The sequence below is a fragment of the Alligator mississippiensis genome, chromosome 5 (assembly GCF_030867095.1).
Source record: "Alligator mississippiensis isolate rAllMis1 chromosome 5, rAllMis1, whole genome shotgun sequence".
In the NCBI taxonomy this organism is placed as follows: domain Eukaryota; kingdom Metazoa; phylum Chordata; order Crocodylia; family Alligatoridae; genus Alligator; species Alligator mississippiensis.
The window spans coordinates 127,356,290-127,380,385 of NC_081828.1; the positions used below are offsets into that span (position 1 = coordinate 127,356,290).

The 24,096-nt window shown below is 41.9% G+C and overlaps 2 protein-coding genes across 3 annotated transcripts in view; one reads left to right on the plus strand and one right to left on the minus strand.

Annotated features, from left to right (window-relative positions):
• Positions 1-6,865, plus strand: part of MATCAP2 (microtubule associated tyrosine carboxypeptidase 2) — a 54,488-nt gene extending 47,623 nt beyond the window's left edge. For both annotated transcript variants that reach the window (XM_019483412.2, XM_019483411.2), the window contains exon 8: positions 3,545-6,865. In XM_019483412.2, coding sequence (XP_019338957.1) covers positions 3,545-3,706 — 162 coding nt within the window. In that variant the 3' untranslated portion in view covers positions 3,707-6,865. The remainder of the gene's footprint in view (positions 1-3,544) is intronic.
• A 9,586-nt stretch (positions 6,866-16,451) lies between these two features.
• Positions 16,452-24,096, minus strand: part of EEPD1 (endonuclease/exonuclease/phosphatase family domain containing 1) — an 83,665-nt gene continuing 76,020 nt past the window's right edge. The window contains exons 6-7 of the mRNA XM_006275475.4: positions 18,619-18,813; positions 16,452-18,136 (exon numbers count right to left, since the gene is read on the minus strand). Coding sequence (XP_006275537.1) covers positions 17,937-18,136; positions 18,619-18,813 — 395 coding nt within the window. The 3' untranslated portion in view covers positions 16,452-17,936. The remainder of the gene's footprint in view (positions 18,137-18,618; positions 18,814-24,096) is intronic.

Below are 24,096 nucleotides of genomic sequence, written 5' to 3' on the forward strand. Positions count from 1 at the left end.
AAGGAAACTACAACAGGAGTCATTGGCTTAGTGAAGTTAATATGACATTTTTGTTTTTAAACTATTTCAGGAAGTCAACACAATTGACCTGGAGTTACACAAGGGATGAATTTGGCTTTGTAGTTTTAAGCTGTATACGACTAGTAGTGCGTGGGACAATAACATGATTTTATGCATAGGTGGCAGTGGCTACAGTGCCAGTAGTTAAGGTTGCAGTGCTTTCATTGCATTCAGTGCTTTCATTGTTTTCAGTTGCTTACAACTTTTGCTAAAGTTTAACTAGTAGGGCTGACTTTTGAGGAGCAGGTCAACCAAGATATTTTATCTGTTTTTATGTGAAGTCCCATTTACCCATGTTGAAAAATGTGAATAACTGTTTCCGTAGGTAGCAGTAGCATACTTTGGAACTGATATGAGGCCTGGTTGTGTGCAGGAAGGGGTGCATCTTACTGTCAGGCCTGCGGCTTTCTGTCACATGTTTCTATATATAGCTTAACTAGAATGTGTCCCATCTTAACAGTTCTGCTTAGATCTGAATCACTTTGTATGTGTTTGCTTTCCAAGCAGGATTTATCTGGCTACTGCAGCGCAGGGGGTTATGCATGTGTTCAAACAGGTGGCTTTCCCCACCTGCTCTGCAAACAGAGTTTGCAGAGTATGCAAAGTCCAAGTTTACTCCTTTCCTGGAGCCTGACCATAGTAAAAGCAAGAAGATCAGCCCAGACCTGGCTGCTTCTATGGTTCCTTCAGACCCAGCATTCCTTTCCTGCCAAAGAGTCACTCTCCCCTTAAAAAGCCATCTGCCTTGGGGTGAGTCACCAGAGCCCATTTTAACTTTTTCTCAACAGGAATAAGCACCTGCTAACAGGGCTGTGTCAAGGAAATACCGTGATTATGGCTTTGGCATTCCAGAGTAGCTGCATTTTCTCCCATGACTGAAATGGAACATGGGAGCACTGTGAGGATTTGCAGAAAATATATGCAGTACTATCAAGCATTCTGGCCACTTAACACACTCTGTAAAAATAAATAACATATCTTGTATTGGTTTCTCATAGATTTCATAGACATTAGGGCTGGAAGGGACAAAACAAAGCTCACTCTTAACCAGTCATTGCACAAACATTTTGCTTTGCAGGATAGTATAAAAAAGAAACTATAAAATTAACTTGATCCAGCGCATGCCAGGCTAAAAAGCTAGAACTAACGAATTGTGTAGGGCCAGATTCTGCAGAAGTGCTAATGCAGGGTGGGGGGGGAATGCTTTGGATGATCTTGGCTTTGGATGGCTCCTTTAGTGAGCATGCAGTCCTCCATGTTCCAGTCACAGTGCTGCCAGTCCTCACTGGGATATTTGTTTTTAAAGCTCCAGCTCCAGGAATCAAGGGATTATGGAAGAATTTTAGCTTTTATTTTTTTTAAATAGTATTTTCAAGCCCAAATGAGAGCAATTAGAGCTTTAAAACATAACCTGAATGCACACCCCAAATTAACTATTTTGTGGTGTGTAAACCAAGGATCCAAGAACTGGCTCATGATTTTTTGGTAAGTGATACTGCACTTATCATTTGGAACATGTTAGTTCCTAACACAAACCATTCTTGCAGAGTTTTGCACAACTACAATTAACTAAAGGGTGAGTGCTTTGGCTCAGGTAACACTTCTGCTTCCCCAAAGCTTATCTGAACTTTTTTGAGGCCTTCTCTCAATCCTGCCTTTTCTATATATTGAAAAATAGAATGCTAATTTAAAAAAGAATAGAAGATCATTTTCTAAATTAGTTAGTTCATCTGCATTATCAGTCACTGGAGCCCAGATCTGCTGTCACTCAAATCACTTGGAGTTTGTCCATTCACCTCACTGTAAGCAGAATTGGGACTGCTTTGACAGCATGTAGTCATTTTCCTGAAGTTGCAGTCAGACTCTAGTATTGCCTCCAAACAAAAGGTACTTTTACACGTGCTCTGGGGGTGGGGGGTGGTGGCACTTTAATTTGAGTGTCTCTGACAGCCGTTCAAATTAAAGCACCACAGTGTCTCATGTATCAGCATCCCCACAAATAAAAATGGCAGTGCAGGCACTTGAACTAAGTTCGTTCGACAAGCTTTAGTTCAAGTACCACCACTGCCATTTTTAAGCGTGGGAACACTGATACATGAGTTGTGGGAGGCTGCTGGAGCACTGTAATTAACACACTCCAGCAGACTCGATTAATCAAGTCTGCTCCCATGCGCTGGAATTACAGCATGTCAGAGCAGCCTCCACGCTTGTGTACGGGCACCCATAGATTCAAGCAATCTGCTTCAAACTCGCTGTGCCCTGGAATCTTATTTTGTTGCCAGCTACAGCAGCATAAATAAATAAATAAATCAGATTTTGTTTACGGATAAAACTAAGGAAGGACAGGTTGGGTGGAATGTAAGGTGGATAGAAAACTGCCTGGATTGTCGGGCTTAAAGGGTAGCAGTCAATAGCTTAATGTATAGTTGGCAACCGGTATCAAGTGAAGTGCCCCAGGGGTTGGTCCTAGAGCCAGTTTTTTTCAATATCTTCATCAATGACCTAGAAGATAGGATAGAGTGCACCTGCAACAAGTTTGCAGATGACACCAACCTGTGAGGAATAGCAGATACACTGGAAGGAAGGGTTAGGATTCAGAGAGACCTCAACAAATTGGAGGACTGGGTCAAAAGAAATCTCATGAGGTTCAACAAGGACAAGTACGAAGTCCTGCACTTAGGACGGAACAGTCCCATACACCAGTGCAGGCTGGGGGCTGACTGGCTAAGCAGCAGCTCTGCAGAAAAGGACCTGGGAGCTACAGGGGACAATAAGCTGAATATGAGCCTCCAGTGTGCCCTTGTTGCCAAGAGGGCTAATGGCATACTGGGATGCATTAGTAGGAGTGTTACCAGCAGATCGAGGGAAGTGATTATTCCCCTCTATTTGGCATTGGTGAGGCCACATCTGGAGTACTGTGTCAAGTTTTGGGCCCCCCACTTTAGAAAGGACGTAGACAAATTGGAGAAAGTCCAGCAAAGGGCAACAAAATGGTGAAGGGGCTGTGGGACATGACTTCTGAGAAGAGGCTGAGGGAACTGAACTTATTTAGGGAACTGGAGAAGAGAAAGTTGAGAGGGAATTTAATAGCAGCCTTCAGCTACCTGAAGGATAGTTCCAGAATGGAGCTAGACTGTTCTCAGTGGTGGCAGATGACAGAACAAGGAGCAACGATCTCAAGTTGCAGCAAGGGAAGTTTAAGTTAGATTTTAGGAAAAGCTCTCTCTCTAGGAGGGTAGTAAAGTGCTGGAACAGGTTACCCAGAGAGGTGGTGGAAGCTCCATTCTTGGAGGTTTTTAAGACCTGGCTAGACAAAGCCTTGGCTGGGATGATATAGGTGGGTATGGTCCTGCTTTGAGCAGGAGGTTGAACTAGATTGACCTCCTGAAGTCCCTTCCAGCTCTAGTTTTCTGTGATTCTATGAAATGTTGCCAATATGCAAAATGGATGCAGCTTGGAATTGACCCCTTTTGCTGCCCTTTAGATCTCCTATGAAGATGTGGATCGCCTGAAGGAATTAGCTGTGATTGAGAACACGAGGGTACCACACTTCATGCAGGACCATGCCCGATACATGGAACACTTGGAAAAGATCATGGAAGTCAATGAGCTGACTGACAAGGAGCTCCAGGATCTGATATGTTAAGCGTTAATCTCCTTCACTTGTGTGCAGCTGATTATACAGAACCAGACTTCATCAGAGCTCACAAGAATAGGATTCCATTTATCTTGTTTGTTTGTTTGTTTGTTTTTAGCCAGATTAAAATATTTATTTCTGCAAATTGTATTTCCAAAAGAAAAATGCAAACCTTGAGCTACCCATTTAAGATCTTTCTTTTATAGAAATAAGATTATTTGAGGTTTCTTTCCAACGCTCATACTCTGATCCACTCAGACTATTGATTTAGGTTAGGGATTCCCTTGTGACCATTCTGTATCATTGTCCTTCAGGTGTTATGCACACAAATGAGTGAGTTTGAAATGTCTTCTTTTTTATGATTACCGCTTTTGGATTCCTTTTTAGAGCCAGTCTTTGGGAATTTTTTCCCCCTTGGTTCATTCACTATAGCTTAATCTCTGGTCACAATCTTTACCATACTGATGTGTAGCAACAAAAGCATAGAACTGCTGTACACTGCTATATCACTCTTTTCCTAAGTCTTTCCTGTTTCATCCTGTTTGCCGCCCTGTAAAATCCCTAATATGCATCTACTCCTTCCTATAACAATGTTGAGACTTTTTTCTATGGAGTTAATTTGTACTACCATACTTCATAGCTAGTGTTTCAGAAAGCTATAGTAGATGTTGCTATTTTAATGGCTGTAAACAGGTTAACAAGTTGTCCACAACCTCAAAAGGGTATAACTGTCCTTTGTTATACTGGACACATATACATGTGCACTAATGTGCCATAATTACAGTGCATTAAATTTCGTACCTGTAATAACAGGTAGTAAATGCACCGTTATCGATACTACTGCACAGTAACGCCAGCACATCTTTTACGGGACGCTAATGCTCAGTAGGCTAATTCTACTGCGCATTAATTAGCCTGGCTTCCTCTGTGACACACTAATGTGCAGTACAGTTAGTCTACTGTGCTTCTAGCGTCTCATGTAGATGTGCCCACTGTGTCCAAATTCCAGGAAAGGGTCTTTTTTGTTTGAGAAAAAATTTTCACACTATTTTTTTTGGAAGGAAGACGCAATCAAACTGAGATTCTTTGACTAATGTTTATAACAAATCTACGTACTGGGCTATAACTTGTTTCAGCCATCAAAAACACTCCTCTGCTATATCACCTGAACCATTTAGAGTGGTTTAGGCTGCCAGGCGCTCTGCCCACACAGGCAGGCTTGAGACAGTTTTCCCTTACTAAAGTCCCAAGTGCCCTGTTCCTGTGGTTAAAGTAACCAAAGTGCTCTAGCACATCTGAAACATCCTTACCTCGAGTTTAAATTCTGGTGCTATACAAAATAAGCAGAGAAAGCACATTGCTTTATGTCTCTTTATAAAGGAATAACAAGCTTAGGTAAAGCAAGAGGGTTTTTCTCTACAGGGATCCACATTTTCTGGATGCAGAATATGATGAAAGTGCAAATTTCAGTTCCATAATTAAGGGGTACTTGAGTTTTGCACTTCATGTATGCAAGGGTTTACTTTTCATTTTACCAGGGCTAGACTGAATCTTTAGTGTCCAGTATACTCTGCCCCTGGAGCAGTCCCAGGATGAAACAGTATCACAACTTTTCCCCTTGCTCTTGTGGACAGGCACATTCAATCTACTGCTGCCTGTTTCATCTCTACTGATCAGTATTTTGGGAGGAGGGGATGGAGCCATGGTTACAACTACATTCTGTACACCCACAAATGGGCCTGATCTTCCGCTTGTCCTGTGCTGTGACAGGTTTTATGGACACATGAGAAGGAGGAGGAGGTCATGGTCATTTGTGGGAGGGCAAGGGGAGCACGTACCTTGCGGACAGTCCAGCCCTTTACTGATAATTCTGTAGAAGCTAGTGGTCTATGATCAAAAAATGGAATAACCCTCTCCTACTCCCTCCCCACCAATTTATACATGGTAGGAAGTAGCCAATCCAGTTTTAAAGCCCTAAGGAAGCCTTTTGCCACATGTATTAAACATGTTTGTGGGGCGGGGGGGGGGTGAAAATCACGTGGCCAAAAGGATTTGAAGGTTACAGTTCATCCATGTCACTTGTGCGCTGTGGTAACTGCCTTCTTGAGATTCACTACAGTTGTTCCAGGAGTACAACTCCAGTGATTTTACTGAGTGGGGTATTTTACATAATGAGAACTAACACCACTTCCCAGTAGCCTTAATTTTGTATTGTCTGAAGTTTAAAATTTGTTTACTCCCATGAGCTAGTTGATAGCTCAACTCCTTCCCTTTCCTTTCTGCCCCCAAAGCATCACTATTCCCCTTGTCACATCATTTTGTTTCAGAGTTGTAAAGGTGAACTGAACTGACATGACAGTCTCACTCTAGCTGAAATACCTTCATTTTAGTATTCAGTAACATGCCCTGACACTGAACAAACCACCCCAGCTACTCTGCCCTGCTCAGCAGAAGTTCAGATATTGCATTACGCATATTAGTGATGGAAGTTGAAGATTTGGGGCAAAATTTGTCTTTGAGGTAATTGGATTGAAGTCTGTGGGGGTCACACCAGGGAAGAACTTGGCCCTCTACACTGAGGCATGTGTGCCATTCAGTATCAAAAGGCCATTATTTAAAGGTGAAATTTTTCTCAACTGAAATAACCTCGGTACTTCAGTAGTTGCTTCTATAGTAAATACAAACATATACTCAAGACCTCACCCCCAAGAGTGATTGCTGTGAAACCACTAAATCTACCTGTCCATATTAATCTGGTACAGAATAGAATGGTTAAAGCCCCTTCTCAGCTGCCGTTTGACTACATCACTGCACTCTGAGTTAGCTATTGGAAGTGTAAGGGACTATTTTTTCTTTGCTAAAAGACCAGAATTTTATTGTTCCCTAAAGTAGTTGGTGCCATTTTACTTTTACTATTCATGATGATGATGTGAATAGGTGTGTTCCAGTACAAGGTTAGATTCTGGAAGTGTTGGCACAATAGTACTGTAGTAGTAGGCACAAATCTCAACCTCTGTTTTTCAGCATTAAATTTATCCTTCTAACTTCGTAAAAGTATTCTGATTTGTAATAGTAGTTTTGTAAACTTTTTGAAATTTTTATTGTGAAGAGGCATGTTCCTGAAGTTCTGTAATAAAGTATGTGGATGATACTGCATGCAAACTCTGATCACAGAGGAGGGTTGTGGTGTCTGTAACACAGTAAGAAGTTTGTCTGTTACTATTAGAGGGTTCTTTTTAAGTAGAAAAATGAACACTGTCACCATCCAAAACTTCCAAATGGCCACCTCTCTTTCTCTGTATTTTTGTGTGTGTTCCTCTCTCCCTCGCACACATATACATCTACATACATTCACATCCCTGTTCAATATGAGAAAATTGCTTCTATTTAAACTGATTTTAAAGTTTTTAGATGCAATATTGGTACAACTGTAAATATACACCTTAGGATAAGAATATTTGGTTCTTAATCGCAGTCTCAGCTCTAGAACTAGACAGAATTCTTTTTCAAGAGCTGGAAAATGTTGCTGCATGTGGGAAAAAGTATTTTTCAGCAACCCTTTCTACAAATAATTCTGATGTTTTTGCATGTATTGAAAACCAAAATTTACTGGCCAAACACTCAATTGGGAAAAGCTGCCAGTGTCCGATGGAACTTATTTTGGGTGCCTCATGCCTCTCTTCTACTCCCTGGCCAGGCTCCAAGGCCAGACTGCATCTCCCGTAATGTGTTGTCGTTTCCTTCTTGGGGAGGTACTGTGATGCATCAAGGGAAACACACAGCTCTGGGACATTTTGGGAGGAGTTCAGGGGCATAAACCTCAGGATTCTTCTACAGCAGTGGTTCTCAAATTATTTGGGGTCACACCCCCAAGTGTATTTTTAAGTTTGTCATACTGTCAGACACTCCTATTATTGTATGTTATAGATAAAAAGAATATATTAATGTTTCATGACACTACATTGATTTTCAGTAACTAAAGTAGTAGTGTAGAGTGGTCTTCATTTTTTCTCTTTCCCCTCCATTTATGTTTTCCTTTTCCCTTCTTCTTTCCCAATCATTCCTCTCGCATACCCTATAGAAATTTGCCACAGACCCCAATGGGTGCACATAGGTCAGCATGAGAAACATTGTTCAGCATTATCGTCACAATGGAGTTTTTCGTTTCTTGAGTGCTGATGTTACAATCTGAAGTTCCATTTTGGGACTGGCACTCTCACCCAAGGAAATCACTCCCTTTATTTTTTATATATTCCATCACTGGCTTGTACCTCAGTTTCTTCACCTGAGGATCCTAGTCCCCAGAGTAAAATAGATATGCAAAGATAAACCACACCTCTTGACTGCAGCATCAATATTTCAAGCAACAGCAACAAAAATGTCCCTAGAAAGTAGATACATTTTTCATCAAAAGTATTTACTTGACAACCTAGTTTTTTCCTAACCCCCCTTCCCCCCCGACAAATTGGAAAATTTCCATCAACCTCCCCTAACCTTAGCCTGATTCTTTTAGCAGGAGAAACTGCTTTCCCTCCCTTACATCCACCAATGTGATCCCATTCAAACCTTTGCTAATGGCAGAAACAGAACTTCTAGCCATGCAATATGGCTTGTACTAAAAACCCTCTCACAGGAATGAGCTTTGCTCTAGTTCACTAGTAACGCTTATGGAAGAGGGCGATCTGCTGAATCACCACCACTTTCTGGAGCTCTCAGCATTTCCTTGAGGTTTGCTGATCCAAGCACTACACTGTTCTAAAGCCTGTTTGGCTTGTGCGTTGTGGCAAAAATCACTGAGGGACAGAAGAGTTTAAAAACAAAGAAGTCTGATCTTCCTCTGACATCAAATTCTGTAACTCAGGAGTAACTAAATTGAAGTTAGTGTAAGCTGTAATATGCAAGAATATAGCAAGGACCAAAGGAGTTAAAAGGCAGAATCTGTTGCCTCCCAAAAGCACTTTTACACTACACTGAACATGTGAACAAGCCTTAAAAGGTTGTGAAAGCAGCTCCTAAGGCAATCCCACCATTTGAAGGTGGAAGTATAGGTGTGGTGTAGGTGCATGGCGTAGAAAGAAGCTGGAGCACTTCAACCTTCCACTGTTACAAGTTACGGCCCACCCTGTAGGCCAGGTGATTGTTCCACCTTATGCCAGGGTTTATGTTATTCTCAAGAGCACCTCGCAGTCTGGGAGCAGCTTACAACTGTCTGGAAGAACGAAGTAAAGAAGCTATTTCTAAAATCAGCCTGGCCTCTAAAATACTGAGTCATCCAAGATCTTAAGTGCTCCACAGATCGGGACCTACTCTCAGGAGGGAAATTTGATACGTTATTACCACTGCTTAACCAAACATACAAAAACAGTATAAATAACTTGAAGCCACATTCTACACCAGCAAGAAAATCCATAAACTATTATAAAATAAATAGTGAGTGGACATCATATATTATAACAAATACAGTAAATATCCATTGTCACACATTTGGCATGACATTGCATTCAAGAAGATCACATCACAAATCAGTCCATCTCTTACAAAAGATACTTTAAGGGACATCATCATCAAATATGGGTTTGGGAGCAGTGAGGAACAAGGGTTTACAAAGTGTGTTGCTCATAGGAATATGTAAACAAAATAAACAGGATTTATCTAGATTAGAAAATCCCTTCAGGGCTTTCAACTAAAACAGCAGCATTAGGAATCAGAAAGGAAGATTGACTAGAGATAAATCTAAACGTAGGTGAATCTAATACATTGATTGCCCAGGCAGAGAAAAATGCAAAAAGTAAACAAATGGCAAAAACATTTTAAAAGATTTTTTTTTTTAATTTAATTTTATTAAGATGAAATTACTGGGGGGAATCTCTCTCTCTAGTTAGATAGCCTCCCTTTAGAATAACATACAAAGGACTAATGCAGGTAGACAAGGATCCATTAGTATTTTAGGTTCACTAGACATTTCTATCTAATATAATTATGGACTCTTCATAATTCATAACAAGCCATATTAAATTAAGAGCAGCAGAAGACTGAATATTGATTTTTTTTGCCATTTGTTTGTATTTATTATATATTAATATTTAAACCAAAAAGGAGGTAATTAGTATTAACAGTGAAGGCACAGTTTTGCACTTTGCAATGAAGTTAGCTAAACTTATTTCTTATTGACATTGTGTCCCGTGTTAAAAATAGTTTCTCCATTTTTTAACCACAAGGAAATAAAACCAGAGAACCGAAATAGCTGGTAACATAACAAGGACTTTGAAAAGGTCAGCTTCAATAACCACAAAGTGTCTGCACGAGGCTCTTTCCTTTTTACCCTTTGTCCCAAATGTCAAACAGACATGAAGGCTGTTCAGAGCATTTAGGATAAAAATACAATTGTTCCTGGCACCAGCCAATGAGAGAAAAACCATCACTGAAATAATCCCAGTCAAGGGCCTATAGCATGAAGTGAGAAACACAGAAAATAATGTCAAAGCTCTCAAATTAAGCAGGATCAGGCCAGACAGATCTTTGGAGCTTTTAGAAACAGCTTTTTCAACCCTGGGGTCCATGCAATTTTCAATGGACATATTAAACAATGACTGCAATGGCGCACACTGCTTCTCACTAACTCACAGACCATCTTTCTTTCCTCCCCACCCTTCTCTTCTATGATGTTCTTTATCTTCACTTCCTCTGTCTCCACATGTAGACTCTGTATTACTGTACATGCATCCTTCCTCCCTACCTTATTTCCCTGGCCCCTAGTCCCACTCAGTCGCTCTTCCCACCCCCTGGCTCATTTCTAGCACTCAGTTTACCCAGTTTATGTATTTATTTATTTTTGCTCTCCAGACATTTCCAACCACTGCAAGTGTCCCTAGCCCACATTCCCCCTGTCCTTCTAGTCTCCTCCTCTGGTTCCCCACTCTCATGAAAATAAGAAGCACAGAAAGTCACTTTCCTCTAAAACTGAACAAAGAACATTGTTAGAATAAGGGATCTGACACCAGTCTGAAAGCCACCATCACTCTCAGCAGCGCTGCAGAGCTTCTGCCTAGCACATTCCTCAAATCCCTTGGTTGCCTTCCAGCTGGAACAAGTACCCACAACCTTATGCCCATTCCTCATTCCCCTCTTCCTCCATGGTCAGGTTGAAGTCCTCACCTAACTGAGCTAGAGGCAGCAGTTGTAAGAGCAGAGTTCACAAGACTGTCGTCAAAAGTCTGTCTTAGCCTTAGCACTGCCATAGTTTGGGACTCACCCTGGGTTCCTGCGTGGTGAGGAAAGGTGTGGGTGCCAGTAGGCTGAGAGAGTGCTGGCAAAGGTTGATAGTATGACCTAGAGGTTAGGGTGGGTCTTGCACTGTGTTACTTGGCAGGCAATGAGGAAAGGACCAGTTTGAGGACTCCGACTCGGTGAGGGAGGGAGCTCAATGAAACACTGTGCAGCACATCGGGGAATGGCAGAAAGGGAATCTCACTTCAGTGCACAGTTCTTAAAATGAAGCTGAACATGTAGCTGCAAGCAGACCCATTGTCACCTGCATGGATTGCTGTGGAACGAAGAAGCAGGGGAAGAGCAAACCTGCTTAGGGGCTTTCTTTACTCCTTAACACAAAGCAGAACGTGTTAGTGCGGAGGTTGCCCTTTGGTGCCAGCACCTTGTTGATGCCTGCTGTGGGGAGCATCTCCCAGAGTAACGGGCAAAGCGAAGAGCTCCCTTCCGTGTGTAGAAACCTCCTGGTAAAAGAACCAAGTGTGGAATGACCAAGGAAGCAAGTCACAACTCTTCAGGTTAGAGGGGCCCAAGAGGTTCTCAAAATGGAGACCAAGCCAGGGTATGGAGCTGTCAAGGCAATATTTAATTTAATTCACAATGATGGTCTGATAACCAAGAACACTCAAAGGAAGGAAAATTAAAGCAGAGGCACCAGGCTCTCTGATCCCAAGGAAGCTCCTGCCTGTAAGCAGAATACAAGATCTGGAGGAGGAAGTGGCACTAGACTTGCCCTTAGGGAAAGGCTTACAGAGGCTGATGCTGTCCCTGTTAACTTTCCACATGGCATTTGTGGGAGGTTGGGACCCAAATCTGGGTGCACTGCATTTTTTTTTTTTTTTGCAAGACTATAATTTCTCACTGCTAAAAACAGATGTCTTTGGAAGACACTGAGGCTATGGCCTAAGAGGATGAGATGACAGGGGAGCTCAGGAGACAGGAAAGTGACACAGTGGGTGCATCTACCCATGCCCATGACTGGACAGTACCCATTGGTACTGCACAGTCCCAGCAGCACACAGATCATTTTTGACCCTACTGCACCGCAGCAACGAGCTCGTTGCTACTGTGCAGTAGTGGCAGCATCACTGCTAGTGCCTGCCAACACTACAGCAACGTAGTGCCTTGTGTAGACACGCCCAGTGAGATACATTTTTCTTGCAGTTATTCAGGAGTAAGTCTCTAACTACTGGACTCTAACACAAGCATAGCAGGGCCTTTTACCTCCACATCAGCTACATGCAGATCAGACTGCCCACACCGCTTTTTTCCTGCCTCATAATCAAATAAGGAAGTTCTCCTGGGAAGAGATCATCCTTTTGGGGGTGGGGAGAAGGGAGGGTCCTTTCTGGAGGGTGCTGTGCCTGTGTGATGCCTACACAACATGGCCCTGACCCCAAAGCACAGCCTCTTAGCTCTGCCATGTAGGCAGAACTGGCAGCAATTCCTGTATTTATAAAGGGTGTGGCTGGTTGCAAAACCCGTCCTAAGGTTATCTAGCACTTTTCACTGTTTTCAGTTTCTTAGAACTTAGTCAAACTTCATTCTTTCCAGGCTGAAACTTTCCATGCCATCTTCCTGCTTCAGGCTCATTTAAAGTGTCAGCAAAACCAGGTTGGCTAGTTCTAAGACCAAGATTGGTGGAGTTTTCCTCCTATTCTGCCAATTTTAGATTCTTAAATAGTTTTATTAAAAAGTTCTAGCTCCTCCATGTTCTGAAATTTGGCAGAGGGCAGCCCGATGCTCAGCCAGGTCTTACTCTGACACTGTAAGGATCCAGCTTGCATGTGACATGGGGGTAGCAGCCCAATTCTCTAAAAGTTCCATCTCCACTGAATTTATTTCACCTATGACAGTGCCTGTGAAGCTGGACTTTTCCTAGAGTTATGTCTCTTGGCTGCCAAACACCAACACTGAGAGCAGAGACCTTTTACTATGCAGGACAGAATTAGGGAGTATGACGTACAAGGGCAGAAGGGTCTACAGCTTACAGAACCTCACAGACATGTTGGGGTAGGGACAGATGAACAAGTTATATCAAATTTAGCAGGGGGAGGGAAATCTGCCATAGGTCAGCTGCATCACAGAACTGCTTTGTGTATTAGCTTCTATCCTACTGTGGTAAGTAGAAGATAAACCATGGTAACTTGGTCCTGTTTCACTAAGAGGTGAGCTGCTCTGGTTCAGTTTCCACTTGCTGTGAAATAGGAACAGGGACAGCAAAGAGGTTGTCTTATACTCCTTTTGGGTTTGTCTACACTGGTCTGGAAGCATTCAGGGAGAAACACTCTACAGCATGTCTCACCTACCACCCACCTCTTGCTCCCATGCCCACCAGCATAAGCTAAATGTTAAAGTGAGGTGCTGAAACCAGTCTGGGCTCACCCCAGCAGCTACTCTAAACACCTCTGCCTCCAATATGTGGGGACAACTGCTTGCTACTGAAATAATTCTGCCCATCAAGGGGGTAAAAGAGTTACTGCTTCAAAAGGTACAGGTGAAAGAAACTCATGGAGAAGACCCATTTTACAGTCTACGGTTCCACATGAATGAACTTCTGCCTTTTCAATCTGTTTCTTAAAACTCTAGGAAGTTGTTCGCGTGTGCACGTGCGCGCGCACACACACACACATTACAAAATTTGATAAGTCAAGTACTCCAAAGGCAGGAATTTTCCAATCAAGTTGCCTGTTCAACAGTTGCCCCTCATGCATTTACATTTTGAAATATATTTTAAAAAACATGATCTCTCTCCCTTTGTTTCCCTTATTTTTTGTGTGTTTGACTTTGCAACTTTAATGTTCTTTTCCTAGAGGTTTAATGGGGGGGATGTAACAGATAACCAGGGTGACAGGTAACAGGCAACATTGCCAGGAAAAAAAGCTCTTCAGTACTGTGGGAGAATTTGCACTCCTCCTAGCCATGCTTTACCTATTCTCAGAGAACTTCAGTGCCCTGCACTTGGCAGTCATGCTCCTTCCTGACACTAAATTACAATATGTCTGGAAACAGATCAAATATCCTTCAACTCCAAGAGGGTCAGGGATAGGAGAGGGATGCTTGAAACCCAGATAATGATCCAAGTTTGTAGCTCAAAAAATGTTCACATGCAGGGGCTTTACCAAAAATGTCATTTATATTGGCTTAGGGTTCATAGATAAAACCAAGTTTTTGTGGTGTCTGCACTGCAAAGCCAATACAGCCATGGAAAGGAGTGTTATTTTCCCTTCCACCTTAGGTAGCCAACTAAGATTTGCTTCCTTAATCTTGGATGTTGGCAAAGAAGAGTAAAACAGGCAGAGTAGAGATCAAGTCCAAAACAGTAGGCTGAATTTGCAAGGCCAGCTATTGATTTGGCCCAGTGATATGAGAAACAACTGAAAGAGAAAGGGTGTGAGAGTAGACAGTGTGATCCAGCAGGCTCTAGGGCAAAATTTCCAGGACCCCCTACCCCCCCCCCACTCCCCCCCAAACAAGAGGTGCTTGTATCATCACCATCCACCTCCAAGAGGATACACAACAAAGAGCAAATTCATCCTAAGTAAGATTTGCCCTTGTGCAAAGAGGCCAAACCCAAAGGTTTCTGCTCTTGTTTCAGTCTAGACAAGTCCTAATGCTTTATGCTGGTCCTTCCCATAGGGGTAATTTTCACTATCTGCTTGTGCCTGGGAATCAGAAATATCTGAGTCATTACCTTCACCCTGAAGACTGAGGGTCTCTCTCAATCCAAGGCATCTCATTTTTCTGTTTGCCAAACAGCTGCTCTACTGGGATTTCCTGCCTTCTCCTGGAGACACCCATTAGCTTGCAGTCTTCAGCCCTGCCTTATTAATCTTCCCCTGAACACCTGTGCTGCAGAAGGGGATGTTTGAGCTAAAGTTAGTCTGTTCTGCTAGCAGCCTCTGCACCCTGCTTACAGGAAACTCCCAAAAATCTATATTCTCAGTCACTATTTCAGGCTGGGCTGCAGCAGTTTAAAGGCTGCCACCAGCAAGCTGAGCTAAGTATTTTCCTGGTATAAACCCTTATACCTCAACTCACTTTAATGTGGTTACATCAATTAACACCAACAAAGGATCTAGCCCACCTAACTTTTATCATGAATGAAAATGAAAAGTCAGTCTCCAAACATTTTTATATTAGGACAATAGAAAGAGAGGCTTAAGACAAGGCTATGTCAATCTATTCTTATAAGTTACTTGCCTCGAGGACCAGATTCTCCCACACTTCACTCATGTTAAGTATCACATGTTGAGAATTTTTCTGCAAGTGATCTAGTTGGTTTCAAGGCAGGGGTAGGCAACCCTCAGCACAGGTGCCAGTGTGGCACACAAAGGCAGACAGCGAGGCAGGAGCCGAGGCTGCACTGTCACAACAAGGATCGGGCCCCCCGCAGCTCGCCCATCATCTGCAATGCAAGTTGAGGTTGCAACTGGTTTTGGCCCTCTGTCCAAAAATGTTGCTGAGCCCTGCCTTAAGGGCTGAGGTATCTTTGGAGGATCCCAGGAATCCATCTTGAGGTACCCAGTCAAGACGAATAAAGGTGGTGAATTCAGCTCCATCGGTCCAGTGGATAGGGTACAACACCAACAGCCAGCAAAGCTGGGTTCCACTATAAGCTCTGCTGATCACTCCCTTCACAGCCTGGGGTAAATCTCCATGCCTCCCTGGTGTGATTTGGGAGTGCTGCTCTTGAACACACTCAGCACAACCCCCAACTCCTGCCAAATCCAGAAATGAATTGATGAAGTTCTTCATGGTACAGTCCCCACAGCTGCTCTCCATGTGAGAGCAAGTGGGTGGGGAGAGGCCCACTCTGGACAGGTTGGACCACAGTACAGACCTACCTTCCACTCTGCTGTGTGAAAGCAGGGTTAAAGAGCACATGTCTGCAAAGCATTTTGAAATCTACGGCCTCAATCCTGCAAATGCTTATTCAGGCACTTGAAAAATTAGTAAGGCTGCCCCTCATTTTGGGCTGGGAATAGTGTTTATATAACCAGGATTTATGAATGGAGAATGTGATAGAAAACAAACCGCATTATTTTATATGCATGTTGCCAAACTCAGGTACTTTTGCTGCAGCAAACATTTTGGGCAGAGTCCCACTGCAGAACCTCTCAGTGAAAGTCCCAAGCTAGTGAAGGAAGAATCTGTTACAAATACCAAGACTACCTCACAGTACTTCCTGAAGTAATCTTCTATTTGCTCTTCAGAGTTTATTTGGCTAAGTCAGGTGTATTTGATCTGCTCATTTTTTTTTTTTATTCCCAACCTTAAAAAAACAGTGTAATAGAGTTGTGTCTGCTTGAGCTGTATTCATTAGCTAATAAAACAGAAAAGAGAGGGAGAGAAAATAAATTCTTCTAAGATCTTGAACATCCTGTTACAAATGTTCCAAGGATTGATTCTGATTTCACTTATCTTGCTATAACTCGCATGGACTTCATAGGAGTTAGCCCATGATGAAGAGCAGATCAGAATCAGATCTGGTCCAAATTGTTTTATTTCATTCCAGAACCTTTAAATTAAGAAAATCTGTTTAAAATAGGGGTTTTCCCCCTGCAAAAATAACAAGGGGACTGTAAGTGATACTACTTAGTTACTGCTGTTTGAGTTTAGACAGTACAGTACTTCAAAAACTTGTGACAGTGAAAATGCTGTTAGTAGATTAACATATTTTGCCTTTAAGCATTCAGTTATAACCTTCCTGAATACAAAGCTGTTGTCATTTCCTTTCTCTCCATCACACAACAATGTTATAAGCCTTTTCTTTCCATTAATCATGAAAATTGTCCCATGGAGCCTGGAGCAGTCAGCAGTGCCATCACTCAAATTCCTTCAGACTCAACACATTCCTTTCACAAATGCTGAATTGCTCATTTTAGCTGGCAATACTTTAATCTCTCTCCTGCTTAGCTCTAATTATGAATTTTTTAACTTTGTACATGTGCAAAGGTACGGCCTGGTTGCAGTCACTGGACTGACAGCCTATTGATTGAAGTCCTCTTGCTGTAGAGCAGGCACAGTAATAGGAAAGAAACTTCATCACACAGAGAGACTTGCTCAGTCAGACTTTCTTAGGTTAAAGAACTAGGAGCAGGGGATACTCACCTGATATTTTCTCCTGAGCGAAGAAGCAGAGGGTGGTAGCCCCTAGTTGCTGGAGTATCACACTATGGAAGTTTCATAGCATCTGATAAAGTAGTCTGTAGCCTACAAAAGTTTACATCTCTCTGAACAAATTAGTTTCTAAGGTGCTACTCTGCCAAGTATATTCCCTACTCCCATGAGAACTGTGGGGGAATGGAAGGGATCCAGAGAATAGGAAGGAACTGTGCTTCTCAGATCTTACTCTGGGCTTACACAAGGAGATGGAAAGGATTGGTTCAGCCCAGTGTAATTCTCAGTTCAGATCACATTGGCAAGAGACTAATGCTTTTTTGGAAGGGACCTTGGGAATCATCCAGTGCAATCCCTTTCGCCTGAAGCAATCAAGAACACATCATAGCAGTTCTCTCAAGTGCTAAGCCAAACTTAAAAGAACACGGACAGTTTCCAAGGTCTCTTCCTTACCTGCTCACTCTTTTGGTGGGAAGAGGGATCCATTATTGCTGCACTTTACAAGGAATCAGCTAACATCAACTACAAGCACATCTTTTTTCTATTGCATTTTAACAGAGATACTGTACAGTATTAAAAGTGCATTTTATTTTCTGTATGAGTCTCATCCAAAGTTCCAGGCACAGAAATGTCCATGGTGTTCCCAGAAAAAGTTACAAATTGCTCTATTGCAATGAGATGCCCTAAAATCATCTGTGAGGCGCACAAAGGAGGGAACATCAAGAGCAGGCGCTGGATGCTTTCTAAATGAGGAGAGAAAGATGCTTCTGCTTCACAGTTGAGGCTCAAGCAAAGGGAGCTGCTGCCTGTCCCCACAGAAACTGGAACAGAGGGGCCATGCTCTACATCATCATCGTTCATGTTTCGTGTTCGAGTCATTACGTTCGACGGTTACCCCATTTCCATTTCGGGTCACGTCTTTTCTGTTCCAGTCCTTTTCCATGTAAAATTCGGCTAATATGGGGCAATGGTCTGAAGCTACGCCACCCCAGGACCAGTTATCAGGGATCCAGGGATTTGTAAGACCTTCTCTCACCACAGCCCAGTGACCTGCGTGAAGAACAACAGCAGAGAAAAAGATTAGTATGAAAAGGGGTCAGGGCAAGAAGAGGTCATTTTAAACTGTGTAAGACCAAGGGCCCAAAGCTGGGAACACATAGGCAATACCTACATGTATCAGCCTTTGCTGCAGAAGTCCCGGTGGCAGACAACAATTGGCACTGTCAAGGCACAAGAGCATAAAGTGCACTCTGGGAAGTGACCACCTGTAAGATGGATTATGGCAACAGGCAGAAGGAGCATGCAAGTCTTCCTGCACTTTCAGCTCTCTGCCAAAGGGTCTGCTGCCTCAAAGGTGAGCTGTACAGACCAGGCCCAAGGCACACAAGTAAACTGACTCTGACGAGCAGTCCCACTGACATCAAGTAGGCTGACATAGCGCAACATTACCCACAGGCGAGCCACACGCCAACCTAGGAAGGTTATAAAGGAGGTATTTTAAATTATTATTTCAACTAGGAAAAAAGGTATACCTGTGAAAACCTTTTTCAAGCTCCTGCTAATCCAGATGTTATCCAGAGACTTAGATCCTTGAGGGTTCTTTGTGCTGATGTTTGTAAATGTGTTTGCAGGGACTAGGTGATGGAATTTTTCTTTTCTTAACAGATCATAGTCGCTGCTGTCTGGGGCTTGATTAAAATCTCCTAAGATGATCACATCTTTTTCACCTGAAGAAATTATGTAGGGGAAAAAGAAGAATGCAGGAAAAAGAAAATTCAATGATTAAACATGGGACATAGGGGAAAAATATAACTGATAAGTAACAATACTGGATCCACTCTGCATGGGGCTGCTTGTTTCCTTAACATGACACACTATATTAGAAATCTTTACTGAGTCCCTATATTATTACTACCAGTCATTCAAATTACCACAATTAAAAAAAAAAAGAATTTTGAAAAACCATGGTACATTTCATAATTCATGCTGCTTGTCTGCTTTATAAATTTCACCCTCGTTACAACCCACATCACCTTGTCACCTTCACTCACCTTCCTCAGTGTCCTTTTGTAAGAGATGACAGACAGCTCCTACCACCAAATGTCTTTGGCCTTGTAGGTTTTAGGAATCTAAACTTTGTAGAAGGCTTCTATTCTTGTTAAGATCTATATTTTGAACCAAACTTGCCTGATGCTCTGCTTTACAGATTTGCTGAGAGACAGATTCATAAGGCATTCTAGGGAGACTCCCAAGAAGACACAATCTTACTCAAGTATACATCTCTGCCTCAAAATCACTATACTACAGAACAATTTTTCTAAAACCATAAATCATTCCAGAAATTTCAAAGGAAATATAACCAGAAATGCCAAAGGAAACTGATGAATCTTATGGGAAATGCAGCAACATCTTTCTTTTTAATTCAGAAACAATAAAGAGGACAATGAAAGTTGTATTTATTTTCTTACTTGCCCAAGTAATTTCAAAGATCCTGTTGAGTCCCGGGGTGCCTCAGAACTCTCTCTGACCAGGATTTTTAGAGAAACACACTCATCCTTTAAATATCCCACCCTTAATACATATAGAAAATTGTTTAGTTTCCAGGTATCTTATTTTGAAAACTTCAGCCCTGTCACTGAAATAAGAAATACAACTTTGGACCACATTCATATACCTATTGGGTAGCTCCCAGGCTGTCAAGAGATCCCTGCTGCATACTGTTGTGAGTGGAGAATCAAGCCATAGACATCTATGTGCCTTTCATTCCTTAACAAACACACTGTAGGTACCTAACTCAAACCAACCCCAGCAGCTCAGGGATAACCACATGAAATTCCAAACGAACCAATGAAATTCTTGCCTTATAGCTTGCTAAATGACAATAGGTAGGCTGCTAACAGGGCCACAGATATACTGAAACATCCTAAAAGTTGACATCAGAAAATTACTTTAAATTCCTTGCTCTTTTTTGTGTTTTTAATATCCAGTGTTGATGTACAACCCACACATGTTCGGTTGCTACAGAAGTATTCAGCCAGTAGAGGGAGTTCAAGTTAAACAACAAACCCTATTCAGCTATTCCCAGATGATATCTTTTTTTTTACCTATGCTGTTGACATGGAAAAAAGAATCACAGTTACGAGCTAGATAAATAAACAGCCCACTGCAAAACCATGCTGCAGTATATGGAACAGAAGGGGTGGGTGGGGAATTAGCTTTTGTCCGATTAAAAATAATTCAACTGGTAGAGAAACTACCAATAACTTCATGTTACTAAGATGATCATAGTTTCATAGTTGGTAGGGTCAGAAGGGACCTAAGCAGATCATCAAGTCCGACCCCCTGCCATCGCAGGAAAGGATGCTGGGGTCAAACGACCTTGATCACAAACACCAGGATGTTTCTTTTTAATTTGCAAAGTGGCCTCCTTCCCCAGGTTCAAAAGAATAAGCTGTGCTACACTCAGTGCCACTTGAATCACAGGAGGGGCTGGGGGGGTGGGGTGGTATCAATGCTTCCCTAATGCATTAGGGCAGAATCACTTTGGAGGCAATTAGTTTATGTTCATATTCTAACTCCATTTTAATACTATTTTAAAATCCTGTAAGTCAGTGATTCTCAACCAGAGTACAGTGAGGAGCCCTGAGATTCTTTCAAGGGTGCTGAGGGATACTACACTACTACACAATGATAGTATTGTTAGGTGTCCAAACACGATTCACAAAATAAACTTAGAGATTTCAAACAGAAATCCATAGCTAAAAGCATTCTGACCTCTTGTCATCTTTTTCAGTTCTTTGCAACAAAAGAATTGTTCTATTATATTTCTGTAGTAAAAAAAAGAGTCAAAACTAAAAGTTGGCATTTTTAATATAACAAGGGGTGCCTTGAATCTACTGAGGGGCGCCTTGAGTCTAAAACCGTTGAGAACCACAGCTATAAGTGAATGTATGAAGGTATCCTCTTGAAATGTAACATTCCCACTGTTCAATCTCTAATTAGTAAAGTGCCACTACTACTTTTTTGTGCAAATATGCACAAGATGGTTGCCACCCATCTTAAGTTTGGTGTGTCTGTTTCTTCCAAACAAACACATTCCAAATGTGATAAAAGAAAGAAAAATGAACCAGATCAATGCAGCTTCAGTAATACAATGCAACATCCCAATCTTCTTAGTCTGGCAGGACAAATGCCTGACTAATGGATAAAGACATCTGGGTGCAATGACAGGGCAGATAAGGCCTGGCTGTTTCCAGAGGCATGGGTTCAAGCCCTGCTCTGGACTCATGACAAAGGTTTTCCCCAATTGATCTAGATCTATGTCCCCTGGTCATTTGGGCTGGGGAGTAAAAGGCAACTGGATGTGATGCTAGCCCCATCACTCCCTTGTGTGCTGTTAGCTACAGAAACTGGAATGTCTTAACTAGTTCTAAGGGCTGTTAGGCTCAGGTGGACCCTTAACTTGAACAAATAAGGACAGACTCACTCTGGAAGTAAATGGTTCACTTGCATGCTTCTAATTTAGTGATACAAACAGAATGTGCCATTTTAAAGCCTACATAGATGCCTAAAGTGGATCAAAGAGGACAGAGAGGCAAGAACCTTATCGCTAGTTTTTTAATCCTGCACAAATGTAATCATTTCTACTGAATCCTTGAACCATAATTTCCCTTATGAATCTAAATATCTATTCCATCATATTGCTTTGAGTGACTCTCTTTAGAGCTCTCTGCTGAGATTTAAACCAAGGAGCTAAAATGACTGACTCCAGGAATTGCTCCTGGAAGCAGGTGGGATACTAGTGCAATGCATGGGCTGCGGGTGTCATATGTTCACAGCAGCCCCTGCCTGATTAAGCAAGGGAACAGGATTTTCAATATTTGAAACTTCTGAGCAGTGCAGCCCCACCCAAGAGCTGACAGCATTTGTCCAGTATGGACACACCAGTGACATGGTGAATTAAAGTGAAGTCTGCATCAAAGAGGGAAGGTCTCCAATCTCCCAGTCCACCACAGACAGGATAATATATCTGTTGATCTCGGGAATTTTCTCAGCTTCTGCATTTGAGGTGCAAAAGTATCCAATCTGACAAGGACTGGACAATCCACCAACACACGAAAGAGCAGGCAACCCTATCCATTTTGAGATGACCACCACCTCTACCTCCCTTTGTCCCAATTGAGATTCAACCAGTTTATAACCACCCATGCCCCATCTCAGCTACTAATTGTGAAAGCAGAAAAAGAATCAGTTACATGCTATTTCACGCTAGTCCTGTAGCATCATTTTAGCTCATGGATACCTCTAACAACGTTAGGCAGCAAAGGCAAAAGAAGAGATCTTTCCTCAACCCTACAGACAGTAATCACCAGTATGTGAGGACAGTTATTCAGTAAAACAGCTTCTGGTACTTTGTAAAAGAGGATGCAAGAGAGCTTCCAAAGAACAATCCTGCCCATCCTCACAGTTGCTCTTGACCAGGCCTATCCAACACAATTCAAAGATCAAAAAGAATCATATTGACAAAGAGCCTTTATCCAGGGCAAGAGGAACACTGATGAAGAAAACCACTGAAATCACAATATCCAAAGCTAAAACTAGGCTGAGAGAGATCAGAAAGGTCCCAGAGGTATCTTGTCACAACTTTCCTGAATGTCCTCTTCAAGGAAATTAAGCTTGAGAATGAGTGATAAGACTGCTAATGTCAATGATGGCAAGGGGCTAGCCACTACACAGTCATCAGTCTTGGTTTTTTTTTTCTCTTCAAGGGAGATATATGGCCTCAGACACTCCCTCACCAAAGTAGCTTTAAGTAAATGACTTCAGAAGATTGACTGACTTCTGCAAAGTTATGCGTGCACTCACAGTTCATTCTTAATCAGGGACTGAATGTTCAAAGTCTGAAAAAGATGCCCAGCACTCTTTAAATGAAACAAGGAATTTGAATCCCTACCTAAGGTGAGAAGCTGTACCTAACTCAACCAGACTGCACTAATTCTCCAACCACAGGGAAGTCAAAACAAGAATAAATAAAACTCCTACAGAAGTAGGCCTAAAGTCAGACCAAGTGTAAAGGCACCTCTGTTGGCTTCCATAAAGTGTATCCAGTTATGTCAAGTCTGAATTTGGCTCAAAGGGATTATATAAACAATCCTTTTGTTATTAAGTATCCTTTCAAGTTATTAGGACTAAGATTTAAGTGAAAAGAACTTAAAAATAGCCCTGACATCTTGCAGCTCAAAGGAAAACAATAGAGTAGTCATAAAAACTGCACACATGGAGATGTGTATAGATTCTTCCAAGTGATTGACCTTGCAAAACAGCCAAGTTGAAGATTACCAAATTGTTACAGAACCTTTTAATGCTCTTATGCCTTTGTTAAATAATAAACAAGGTACTAGATTTTCCTATCTTTAAAAGACCTCTAGCATCAACAATAATAACTGCTAGCCTCATAGGAAACTGTTTGAGCTCAACCCAAAAGTATCAGGAAAAGAAGTGGTGAGAAATGGAACAGATAGACTACAGAATCTATCAATTAAATTACACATTTTACTCTCATTTAGCATAATCCAGCATCACCCCTCTGGAATTTACTTAAAATTTACATCCGTGAGACAAGACTGGAATCTGGCTTTTCACTTTTTCTTATTTCTTTAATGAGCATCAGACAATTTGAGAGATGTATGGCACTTTCCAAAACTGAGAGACAGATTCTCACAAGCAGAAATATAACATTTCTTTCTCTGTAAAAATTCACCAGGCTGGAGTCTGAATTAATTTAGGCCCCATTTTTTAGCAAAACTCTTAAATGTGTGCATACCATTAAGCATGTGAATTGTTCTACTGAGATCACTGATGCTTCCTGGAATTGGGTCTTAAATTGCGGTAAAATCAGGGGTACCTCCATTGAAGTCAATAGCAAATCAGTATGAAACTGAAGCAGGCCTCTGAGTCTTAATGACTGTTAATTGTTAAGCAATAAGAATGTACCTAGCCCAAGGGGATAA